This window comes from Silurus aristotelis, assembly GCF_946808225.1.
Source record: "Silurus aristotelis genome assembly, chromosome: 8".
Lineage (NCBI taxonomy): Eukaryota > Metazoa > Chordata > Actinopteri > Siluriformes > Siluridae > Silurus > Silurus aristotelis.
This window is the reverse complement of record NC_139581.1, coordinates 17659113-17672292: the sequence shown is the minus strand read 5'-3', so window position 1 is coordinate 17672292 and position 13180 is coordinate 17659113. Positions and strand designations below refer to the sequence as shown.

General features: G+C 43.6%; 1 protein-coding gene across 1 annotated transcript; it reads left to right on the top strand.

Moving 5' to 3' along the window:
• The first annotated feature begins 881 nt into the window (after positions 1–881).
• Positions 882–13162, top strand: chp2 (calcineurin-like EF-hand protein 2). The gene is made up of 7 exons (XM_083549327.1): positions 882–1100; positions 4787–4859; positions 4933–5013; positions 5891–6015; positions 6124–6185; positions 10989–11111; positions 11847–13162. The coding sequence occupies exons 1-7, from the start codon at positions 1034–1036 to the stop codon at positions 11898–11900; spliced, it is 585 nt and encodes a 194-aa protein (XP_083405453.1). The 5' UTR covers positions 882–1033; the 3' UTR covers positions 11901–13162.
• Positions 13163–13180: the final 18 nt, after the last annotated feature.

The window sequence follows — 13180 nt, the reverse complement described above, 5'->3', positions numbered from 1 at the left end:
TTGTAACCTTTCACGTCTGCATATTTCCGCTTCAATGCCATAGCCTTAGAACGATTTCTGTACTTCTTAATGATGTCCACACGTCTCTGCACTGTTATAGCCTTTATATTTATTCACTGTACATATGCTTACATATATATATATATATATATATATCACTTGCTGTAAATATGCTTCATGTTTATCTGCACTTTTGCACGATTGCTACATTTTGCACTTCTGGTAGATGCCAAACTGCATTTCGTTGCTGTGTACCTGTAATATGCAATGACAATAAAGTTCTATCTATCTATCTATCTATCTATCTATCTATCTATCTATCTATCTATCTATCTATCTATCTATCTATCTATCTATCTATCTATCTATCTATCTATCTATCTATCTATCTATCTACAGCAGAATCATATGGGGTATCAGTAAAGACATGATGTGGACTGCTTACTAGATGAAGCCCAGTATTTTAGGTGCATCTATATTATATCTCTCCTCACTTGCAAGGCTTTTCTTGATCAGATGCCATGCAGGTGTGGAATGACAGACCACAGGAGAAGATGCTCCAACTGGGTTGAAAGGAAAGAGCAATTGCAGCACAGATCTACTCAACCAGTGTATTTGTAATGTACTGGCGCCACACAGTGTTTAAGAATGGTCATTTCCACTTTGGCAGCATGCTGCAGAAGTCGTTTTCAGTGGAAGAGACAAACGAGTTGGATTCTTGTTTTTCCAGATTTTTTGCAGTTTAGCATTTTCACCTCTGCGTGTGCGGGTTTTATAGAAACTCGAACACGTCCCTTCTCATGATAAACGTGAAGGGGCGTGACCACGGGGGAGGGGTCCACGTTTACCCTGAAACCTTTAGTCCTGATTGGTCGCATTGAACGCCCATCATAAAGCGAACACAAACTTGAATGTTTGTCGGTTCGGGTGGAACAGTTCAGGGACGTGTGGTCACGGTTCGAGCTCTGCACCCGTTTATTAAAATTATATACTGAGTAACAGGGTATAGCTGTGATAAAGGTAGGAGTATGAAATGGGTTTGAACTACTCCGACCAGGCCCAAATACCACACGCAGAGGATTTAATCCGAGAAACCGGCTGTAAGTTGATCATTTATCATGTTTGTTTGTCTACAATGCACGTGACTGATCAGGTTAAAGCTTTCAGTGGTGCTCTAATGTAAGGTGAATCAGATTTCAGAATGAGTTTATGGTGTTTATGTTCTTGCTTTTTTTTTTTAATTCAGCTTGAGCTTTGAAGCTTAACGCCCTTAAAAAGACGCTGGAGATCTTATCATTTTAGGGGCACACACACGATATTGTCAAAAGTATTGGGTCACCTGCCCTTTTCTGCTATACGTGGTTCTTTTCCAAACTGTTACCACAAAGCTGGAGGCACTCAATTGTACAGGAGGTTTTTAATTGCGGTATAATACAATTTTGCATTCACTTGAACTTTAAACCCAAACCTGTTCCAGCATGGCAGTGCCTCTGTGCACAAAGTGAGCTCCTTGAAGATCTGGTTTACATGCTCTGGAGAGGAAGATCTTAAGTGGTCTGCTATAGAGCTCTGATCTCATCCCTACTGAAGATCTTTGGGATGAATGTGAAGGCTGACTGCATGACAGAACTCCTCACTTACATCAGTACCTGTCTTTCATAATACCCTTGTGGCTGATGAACACAAATATCCATAAGCACACTCCAAAATCTAGTGGAACATCTTCCCAGAAGAGTGGAGGGAATTATAAGAGCAAATTGGGATTAAATGTAGAATGCAATGCCCAACAAATCACATACCATACTTATAACCAGGTGTCCCAATAATTTTGGCAATATAGTGTACATAATATCTGCCATCACTTGCATTGCTGTCTTGATATGTTCTATGTAGGAGATGCAACCTGAAGGAGATTGGAGACTGTAAAGTGTTGGCGGGGGACAGTGTAGCTAGACAGCATCGGATGGTGGTCTGTAGGGTGGTTTTGGAGGCGAAGAAGAAGAGGGGGAGATTGAGGACTGACAGAAGAATAAGATGGTGGAAACTGAAGGAAGAAGACTGCAGTGTGAGGTTCAGGGAAGAGGTCAGACAGGGGCTCGTGGTGGTGAAGAGGTGCTGGATAATTGGGAAACTACTGCAGGAGTGATGAGGGAGGCAGCTAGAAAAGTACTTGGTGTGGCATCTGGAAATAGAAAGCAAGACAAGGAGACGTGGTGGTGGAATAAGGAAGTGCATGAGAGCATAAGGGGAAAGAGGTTGTCGAAACAGAAGTGGGATCGACAGGGTGATGAGAAAAGTAGGCAGGAGTACAAGGAGATGCGGCAGCAGGTGAAGAGGGATGTGGCGAAAGCCAAGGAAAAGGCATATAAGAAGCTGTATGAGAGGTTGAACACTAAGGAAGGAGAAAAGGATTTGTACCGATTGGCCGGGCAGAGGCACCGAACTGGGAAGGATGTGTTGCAAGTTAGAGCAATAAAGGATGGAGAGGGAAATGTGTTGACTAGTGAGGAGAGTGTGTTGAGAAGGTGGAGGGAGTATTTTGAGCAGCTGATGAACGAGGAAAATCAGAGAGAGAGAAGGTTGGAGGATGTGGAGTTGGTGAAGCAGGATGTAGATAGGATTAGTAAGGAGGAAGTGAGAGCAGCGATTAAGAGGATGAAGAGTGGAAAGTCGGTTGGACCAGATGACATACCGGTTAAAGCATGGAGATGTTTAGGAGAGATGGCAGTGGAGTTTTTAACCAGATTGTTTAACAAGATTCTGGTAGGTGAGAGGATGTCTGAGGAATGGAGAAGGAGTGTGCTGGTACCGATCTTTAAGCATAAGGGAGATGTGCAGACCTGCAGTAACTATAGGGGAATTAAGTTGATCAGTCACACAATGAAGTTATGGGAAAGAGTAGTGGAAGCCAGGCTGAGAGAAGAGGTGACCATCTGTGAGCAACAGTATGGTTTCATGCCGAGGAAGAGCACCACAGACGCTTTATTTGCTTTGAGAATGTTGATGGAGAAGTATAGAGAAGGACAAAATGAATTGCAGTGTGTATTTGTGGATTTACGACAAAGAAAGCGTACGAGAAAGCGTACGACAGGGTGCCAAGAGAGGAGTTGTGGTATTGTATGAGGAGGTCAGGTGTGTCAGAGAAGTATGTGAGGGTGGTGCAGGACATGTATTAGGACAGTGTGACAGCAGTGAAGTGTGCAGTAGGCACGACAGACTGGTTCAAGGTGAAGGTTGGACTGCATCAAGGATCGGCCCTGAGCCCTTTCCTGTTTGCAGTGGTGATGGACAGGTTGACGGACAAGGTCAGATAGGAGTCTAGACTATGATGTTTGCGGATGATAAGTCAGTAGGAGTAAGACAGAGTACATGTGTGTGAATGAGAGGGAGGGCAGTGGAGTGATGCGGTTGATGGGAGAAGAGGTGGAGAATGTGGTGGAGTTCAGGTACCTGGGGTCAACAGTGCAAAGTAATGGAGAGTGTGTTAGGAAAGTAAAGAAAAGAGTGCAGGCAGGGTGGAGTGGGGGGGAAGAATGACAGGACTGATTTGTGATAGAAGAGTATCTGCAAGAATGAAAGGGAAAGTTTATAGGACTGTGGTGAGATCTGCAATGTTGTATGGTTTAGAGAAAGTGGCATTGAGTAAAAGACAGGAGATGGAGCTGGAGGTAGCAGAGCTAAAGATGCTGAGGTTTTCGTTGGGAGTGATGAGGATGGACAGGATTCGAAATGTGTTTATTAGAGGGACAGCCCACGTAGGACGTTTTGGAGACAAGGTGAGGGAGGCGAGATTGAGATGGTTTGGACATGTGCAGAGGAGGGACATGAGTTATATTGGTAGGAAAATGCTGAGGATGGAGCCACCAGGAAGGAGGAAAAGAGGAAGGCCAAGGAGGAGGTTTATGGATGTGGTGAGGGAAGACATGCATGTAGTTGGTGTGAAAAAGGCAGATGTAGAGGACAGGGTGGTTTGGAGACGGATGATCCGCTGAAGGAGCTCCCCTAATGGGAGAAACCGAAAGAAGAAGAAGAAGACTTGCATTGCTGTCTTGATCAAACGCAACCTACAATTGTGGATTGACGGACTGCAGTAGATGATTCTGTAAATGGGCTAAAAGGAAAGAGCGATTCTAGTGAAGGAGTGAAGTTTGGGCTGATTTAATTCTAGCCCACACTGTAGAGTCGGGCAGCTTATCAGTGACAGTCATACAGTTTACCCAAATTGAAGATCTGTGTGATCTCCATTTGGTCTGATGTTTAAGAACGTGCGTTGAAATGTAGGCAGTAGTCATGTAAGCAGGTCAAATAAAATGTTTTATTTGAACAATACTAAACTTGTTTTTTTTGGAATGTCCGTCAGTATCAATAACAGGAACTATCATCCGTGTCTGGAAACATTTTGGCTTTTAAATATCAACTATGATACACGTTTCTTTGTTAAACCATAATCCTTATTAGGGTAAGATTAAGTGAATGAGCTATTACAATAGGGATGAAAAGGTGTTAGAACAAGCATGTTAATAAGTACAGTCAGAGCTGTGCTGTCTGGAATAACACCTTGATTCAACCATTTGAGGGAAAATGTGTATATATTATTAATATATGAAAATAAAAAGAATTTTACCAAGCTGTGCTATAAAATGATTAAACTTTATTTCTTTATACGTCATACTTCACTAATAAGTGTAGAAACAGTTAACGTGTATGTAATAAGCTGGCACCTGTGTGTACTTATTAAATGAGATCTGTCATCAGAAGTATGAAATAGGCCCTGTATTTCTTGCAGTCACTCGTGCACACCTTGTTCGTCTGCATGAGCGTTACCAATCTCTGGACAAAGACAACAAGGGTCATCTCAAGTAAGATACTTTGAATTCATTTATTTATTGTTTGTTAGTTGGCTGAAGTCCTATTAACTTGTCTTTCTCGAAGTGCACAGGACTTTGGAGCCATTAAGGAGCTGGCCATGAATCCTATATGTGACAGGATAATAGGGGCCTTCTTTTCTTCCGGGTAAGAGTATTTTATTGTCCCAATAATCATCGTTTCTGCAATCGATATATATGTAATCTCATTTTAATAAATAAAAAAAAAGTAAATACAGCCCTTAAATAGAAATAAAGGCCATAATAAAAACTACCCAAGTAGTGTACATTGTTGAGGTAGAACCCAAGTCTGATATTAAAGAGATATTGACCTAATATTGGGCACTTTCATACTTGTTTCATATGGTTTTGCACTGCACATAAACAGATTCAAAATTACAGTTGCTGGGGGACATGTTAGGCTGCAAAAATAAAAATATAAAATTGTTTTATTTATTGGTCAGAATTGTGGCCAGTGATCAAGTAAATCAAAGTCAATGCTCAGTTGAATATATAATAACTCCTTTAAACATTTTGTGTATTGCATTCTGCATTTGTTGGCAGTTTGAGGTGCACAGAGATGTGATATCTGTGGTCTCATCTTCCTAAACAAACCAGACCAAAGGGTAAAGTATAGAGCTGAGGTTACATGCTAGTTATTTTTATAATAAGTTTTGGCCATGAGCTACTTAACTCTTGGTATTTTGAATTGATGCATGAAGCTGGCCAAAGATATAACACTTTAATATTGGATTGGAACATAAAACTGTAACTGGAATTGTGACGGATATATTACTAGTTATATTAATATTATTAGTATGTACCACTTCAAGTGAATCGAATCTGTTGCGCACCCCCCCCCCCCCCCAAATAATTAACTGCTTAACGTATACATTCTCACACAGTCCATAGCCTCAACATAATTATTTATGGCTATGGGATTTAAACCTTTGGATTAATATTAACAAATGCACATTTTTCTCCATAAAATGTAAAGGCTCCACCTAAATGAATGTCACTTTCAGACAGGAAACACTGGACTTCTCATCATTTGTACGCATCCTGGCACACTTTCGTCCCATCGATAAGAACCGAGCCAAAGAACCCAACTTGCCTGACCCCATTAACAGCAGAATCAACAAACTGAAATGTATGTTTACGCCACTTCCTGGTTAAAAGAGAGAACTGCATGTTTCTCTGCTTCAAGAAATGTAATCCTGATGTAAATTCTCTTATTTAAAATGTGTTGCTTATTTAGTTGCATTTCAGTTGTATGACCAGGACAAAGATGGCAAGATTTCCAGACAAGAGCTCCTGCAGGTCCGTGCACTTCAGCATGTTGTAGCAACATTGTGTCTCCTTTGTCAATCTTTGTGAAGTTTTGTCAATATTGGCATGGGCTAAACATATTTTTCCTCTTACAAAGAAATGTTCGCTTTCAAAAGATTTGGAAAAACCTTTTTCTTCATTTTTGCAGCCATTTGGTGATAAACACTAGCCACCCCTAATTTTCATGTGTATGCACAGAGCAATTGTTTTGGATTTAGTGACACCCACAAGAGGCTAAATTCTTAGCATAAAATGATGGGCAAATGGCAAAAAAAACCACTCTGGTGTTTATTTTGAAATTTTATAAGCTTAAATAAAATTATATATATCAAACAAAAGTGAGTACACCCTAAGTGATAGCTGTACGTCATGTAACCATGCAAAGCCACATGTCCTATTCATCATGTTCATGTTTTTGTCTGCTTGACAGGACCACACATATTGTGAATCTTGTATTAGAGCAGTTAAAATTTGGTGCTTTGAGTACAATTCTCTCATACTGACCACTTAATGGGAGGTGGGAGCTCAGTGGTTAAGGCATTGGACTTTGGATCGGAAGGTCACAGGTTCAAATGCCACCACCACCAAGCTGCCACTGCTGGGCCCTTGAGCAAAGCCCTAATACTCTCCCCTGCTCAGTTGTAAGTCGCTCTGGAAAAGGGCATCTGCCAAATGCTGCAAATGTAAATGGATGTTCAATATGGGACCTCATGGCAAAGAACTCTCTGAGGATTTGAGAATTAGAATTGTTGCTCTCCACAAAGATACTGTAACAAAGGTCTAGGCTATAAGAAGATCAGTAACACCCTGAAACAGTACATACATAGGTTTTTCAAGACAGGTTCCACTCGGAACAGACCTCACAAGGGTTGATCAATGATGTTGAGTTTCCATGCTGTGCATCGGGTGCAGAAGCTGCTTCAAAAAAACGCGTGAGTGTTGCCAGAATGACATTAAAAATAATTGCAGAAGGTCCGCTTGTCAGTGCTCAGACCATACGCCGCACACTGCAACACGTCAGTTTGCATGGCCGTCATCCCAGATGAAAGCCTCTTCTAAAGCTGGCTCACAAAAAAAACAGTTAACGGCAGTTTTCCAACAAAATAATGACCCCAAACACACGGCCAAGATAACAACTGCCTTGCTGAGGAAGCTGGAGGTGATTAAGTGGCCAAGTATGTCTCCAGACCTGAGCCCTTTTGAGCACAATTTGGACACAGTTTTGACATGTTCACTGAGGGTGTACTCCCTTTTTTACTCACAGTTATTTAGACAATAATGGCTGTATGTTGTTATTTTCAAAGGACAGTAAATCTGTACTGCTATATAAGCTGTACATTACCTACTTCAAAAAATATTTTTATATATTTTTAAATAGTTTCATTTCTATATTGTCTTTTGAGAAGATATACTGAAATGGTTAGTGAAATGTAATGTGTGTGTGTGTGTGTGTGTGTGTGTGTGTGTATGTATATATAATACACAGACACACACACACACACACACACACACACACACACACACACACACACAACATGTATATGTGTGTGTGTGTGTGTAAAATGTGAAGAAAACTATTTTCAAATATTCTTTTAAATGAATGACAAAATCTGATAAATGATGGCCACAATTTTCTTGTCATCAATTTCTGCATGTAATGTTATTATTGTTTATCCATCCATCCATCCATCTTCTCCCGCTTATCCGATGCCGGGTCGCGGGGGCAGCAGTCTAAGCAAAGATGCCCAGACTTCCCTCTCCCTAGACACTTCTTCCAGCTCTTCCGGGGGGACACCAAGGCGTTCCCAGGCTAGCCGGGAGACATAGTCTCTCCAGCGTGTCCTAGGTCTTCCCCGGGGTCTCCTCCCAGTGGGACGCGCCCGGAACACCTTCCCAGGAAGGCGTCCAGGAGGCATCCGGAACAGATGCCCAAGCCACCTCAGCTGACCCCTCTCGATGTGGAGGAGCAGCGGATCTACTCTGAGCTCCTCCCGAGTGACTGAGCTTCTTACCCTATCTCTAAGGGATCGCCCAGCCACCCTGCGGAGAAAGCACATTTCGGCCGCCTGTATCCGGGATCTTGTCCTTTCGGTCATGACCCAGAGCTCATGACCATAGGTGAGAGTAGGAACGTAGATTGACCGGTAAATCGAGAGTTTCGCCTTGCGGCTCAGCTCCTTCGGATTTGGAGGTGCTGATTCTCATCCCAGCCGCTTCACACTCGGCTGCAAACCGTCCCAGTGCATGCTGAAGGCCCTGGTCTGATGAAGCCAACACGACAACATCATCTGCAAAGAGCAAAGACGAAATCGTGTCGTCACCAAACCGGACACCCTCCGACCCCTGGCTGCGCCTAGAAATTTTGTCCATAAAAATTATGAACAGAACCGGTGACAAAGGGCAGCCCTGCCGGAGTCCAACATGCACCGGGAACAAGTCTGACTTACTGCCGGCAATGCGAACCAAGCTCCTGCTTCGGTCATACAGGGACCGGACAGCCCTTAGTAAAGGGCCCCCGATCCCATACTCCCGGAGCACCCTCCACAGGCCACCGCGAGGGACACAGTCGAATGCCTTTTCCAAATCCACAAAGCACATGTGGACTGGTTGGGCAAACTCCCATGAACCCTCCAGCACCCTGTAGAGGGTATAGAGCTGGTCCAGTGTTCCACGGCCTGGACGAAAACCACATTGTTCCTCCTGAATCCGAGGTTCTACTATTGGCCGTATTCTCCTCTCCAGTACCCTGGCATAGACTTTCCCAGGTAGGCTGAGAAGTGTGATCCCCCTATAGTTGGAACACACCCTCCGGTCCCCCTTCTTAAAAAGAGGGACCACCACCCCGGTCTGCCATTCCAGAGGCACTGTCCCCGACCACCACGCGATGCTGCAGAGGCGTGTCAGCCAAGACAGCCCCACAACATCCAGAGACTTGAGGTACTCGGCGGATCTCATCCACCCCCGGTGCCTTGCCACCGAGGAGTTTCTTTACTACCTCGGTGACTTCAGCTTGGGTGATGGACGAGTCCACCTCTGAGCCCTCAGCCTCTGCTTCCTCAATGGAAGACGTGACGGCGGGATTGAGGAGATCCTCGAAGTATTCCTTCCAACAGCTCCCCACCTCTACTGTAAACAGCATTGGTGGGGCACTGCTTTCCCCTCCTGAGGCGCCGGACGGTTTGCCAGAATCTCTTCGAGGCCAGCCGATAGTCCTTCTCCATGGCCTCACCGAACTCCTCCCAGGCCCGAGTTTTTGCCTCGATAACCACCCGGGCTGCAGTTCGCTTGGCCTGCCGGTACCCGTCAGCTGCCTCAGGAGTCCCACAAGCCAACCAGGCCCGGTAGGACTCCTTCTTCAGCTTGACGGCATCCCTTACTTCCTGTTTCCACCACCGGGTTCGGGGATTGCCGCCTCGACAGGCACCGGAGACCTTACTGCCACAGCTCCGAGCGGCCGCTTCGACAATGGAGGTGGAGAACATGGTCCACTCGGACTCGGACCCCCGCCATCGGATCCAACTCACCACCAGGTGGTGATCAGTTGACAGCTCCGCCCCTCTCTTTACCCGAGTGTCCAAGACATACGGCCGCAGGTCAGATGAAACGACCACAAAGTCGATCATCGACCTACGGCCTAGGGTGTCCTGGTGCCACGTGTACTGATGGACACCCTTATGCTTGAACATGGTGTTCGTTATGGACAAACTGTAACTAGCACAGAAGTCCAATAACTGAACACCGCTCGGGTTCAGATCAGGGGGGCCGTTCCTCCCAATCACGCCCCTCCAGGTGTCACTGTCGCTGCCCACATGTGCATTGAAGTCTCCCAGTAGAACGACGGAGTCCCCAGTCGGAGCACTGTCCAGCACCCCTCCCAGAGACCCCAAGAAGGCCGGGTACTCTATACTGCCGTTTGGCCCGTAGGCACACACGACAGTGAGAGACCTATCCCCGACCCGTAGTCGCAGGAAAATGACCCTCTCGTTCACCGGGGTAAACTCCAACACATGGCGGCTGAGCTGGGGGGCTATAAGCAAACCCACACCAGCCCGACGCCTTTCACCATGTGCAGCTCCAGAGTTGTAAAGAGTCCATCCTCTCTTGAGGAGTGTGGTTCCAGAGCCCAGGCCGTGCGTAGAGGTGATCCCGACTATCTCTAGTCGGAACCTCTCAACCTCACGCACAATCTCAGGCTCCTTCCCCGCCAGCGAGGTGACATTCCACGTCCCTAGAGCTAGCTTCCGTGTCCAGGGATCGGGTTGTCGAGGCCTCCGCCTTCGACTGCTGCCCGATCCTCTTAGCACCGCCCCCTTACGGTCCCTCCTGCAGGTGGTTAGCCCACTGGAAGGCGGCCCCACGTCGCTCCTTCGGGCTGAGCCCGGCCGGACCCTGTGGGGGAAGGCCCGGCCACCAGGCGCTCGCATACGAGCCCCAACCCCGGGCCTGGCTCCAGGGTGGGGCCCCGGCTGCGCCATACCGGGCGACGTCACGGTCCCTGATGTAGTATCTCTCATAAGGGGTTTTGAACCGTTCTTAGTCTGACCCGTCGCCCAGGACCTGTTTGCCTTGGGAGACCCTACCAGGGGCATATAGCCCCGGACAACATAGCTCCTAGGGTCATTCGGGTACTCAAACCCCTCCACCACGTTAAGGTGGCAGTTCAAGGAGAGGTATTATTGTTTATTATTTATTAATAAAAAATAACAAATAAAGAAAAACATTCAAAAATATACAGTTATCACTTTATGAAGAAATGAATATCAATTTCAAAGTAATTCTTAAAATAATTTGCAGGTTCTGCAGGCTATGCTGGAGAGTCAGGTAACAAAAGAACAACTGGAATGCATAGTTGATCGCACTATTCAAGAGGCAGACTTGGACAACGATGATGCCATATCTTTTGAAGAGTTTCGAAAGGTAATGCATTGCATTATGCACTTCAAATTAATTGAAAGTGGCTTTATGATTAATGTCTAGTTTTTAACCCACACAGACTATATTATAAATGAAATAGGAACAGAGTAAAGTAATTATAGGTGTGTTGCCTCCTCGAAGCTGATTATTTGCTAATAAAATATGTACAGATGTTTTACTTCTGCTATAATAGAGCAGCTTTTCAACAATTACAGTTTATAGATGCATTTTATGTTGCAGATCATCCATGGAATATGTTATCACAGACAGTATATGTAATTATCCCTTCATGACATTCAGCTTGCAATGTTGCTTTTGAAATCTCAAATGCTGATATTGAGAAGACCTTCCTGCACCAGAAATGTTAACGTTGATACTGCATTGATACTGCAGCATTGATACTAGAATCCATTTTGTTTACATCCATCCAGAATCCATCTTCTCATAGAAACCTTCATTACATTCATGATTACTCTTTTTTTCCCCCATTTGTTTTGTGTGGCATATTGTCCCTCCAACTCCCTGTGCAAGTTATTTCCATATAGAAATATAATAACACATTAGTACAGTGCAATTAAATAATTCTTGTAGCCCCTATTAAAGGAAATGACTAAACACCTATGCATTTAGAATTGAGCATTCAGGAGCACTAAGGTATACATTGTAAAAACTGTTTTCTATGCAATTCATTTGTTTTTATGAACTTATTTTTGATGCATTTCTTTTTTTTTTTTTTAGTCCCTAGATAAGGTCGACATCGATCACAAGATGAGCATCCGTTTCCTACGCTAAAGCATTACACACTATCGAAAAGCACTAAGAATTTAATGTGGTGTTCAGAGGTTCAGCCTGTTTCCACCACTAAAATGAAAGTTATTGCTGGAATGCAGTTGTTTGAGCTACTGTCACAGCTGGGAAGAGTATGTGTAAGTGAATGGTATTTGGTGAAATGGTTTTCAGTCTGTATGGTATTCGGCATTTAGCAGTTTTGATGTCTGACTGATTTCATTTTTAACCGGCTTTATTATAACTATGCATGATTTTGTTGGTCTACGTGCATCTCACAGGTTATGTAGGGAAACGTATCTCGTTTTTTTTTACAAAATATCAGCTGGAATTAACCATAAACTGATTTAAACAACTAGTGCAGTGTAGACATAAAAGCTGTAACATTGTAAAACTGGAGCAAAATATCTTTCTCAGCATATCATGTTGACCCACCCCAAATAGTTTTTTTGTTAATAAGAGGTTTAAAAGACATATACATTTTGTCAAGCTACCTCCTTATTTAGTTCAAAAACTTTACTTTTGAAATGAGTTTGAATAGTTTATAGGGGTTCAACTAGTTCAACTGTTATCACAGTTATATACTCTACAGCCCTTTATACTACAGTCTTAGAAAGCGTGTGTATACCTGAGTGTACATATACCCTGACAAGCCATAATATTAGAACCATGTCCCTAATATGCTGTAGGTCACCCTTGGACCACTGCTGCATTTTTGACCCATAGAGGCATTGACTCCGCAACGTACTGGGAATAATCGGCAAGATCACCCTCCGATCCTTTTGCCTGCCCATTTTTTCCAATATATTAATTTTAAGAACTGACTGTTCACTTTCTGATTGATGTTTCCCACCCATCAGTGTTCTTCATGCCTCCTGTTAGTGGTTTTAATGTTATGGCTAATTGGTGTAGCTATGATTTTATTTTTATTTTTTTTTATCTTAAAAAGAGATGCACAAAGAGCATTAACTTGTGAAATCTTCATAATACTCTTGCCACTTCCAATATAAAACAGGGCGGCTTCTTTTTTTTTTTTTTTTTTTTTTAAATATACATTTTGTCAACATTCTTCTTTCTTCCAAGTCTTGTAAATTTGTATCTAATGCCTACCTCACCAATCCTACTGCTTTAATGGGGCTTTGTGTAAACATTAACAAAAAGCCTTAGATATACACATGTATACGTTGTTAGGTTTGAGACACGTCTGTGAATGCAGCTTTGGAATTTGTATTAATAACTATTAAACATTTAATTACGTTTGTACTTTTCTTCGAATGGCCTTGTAT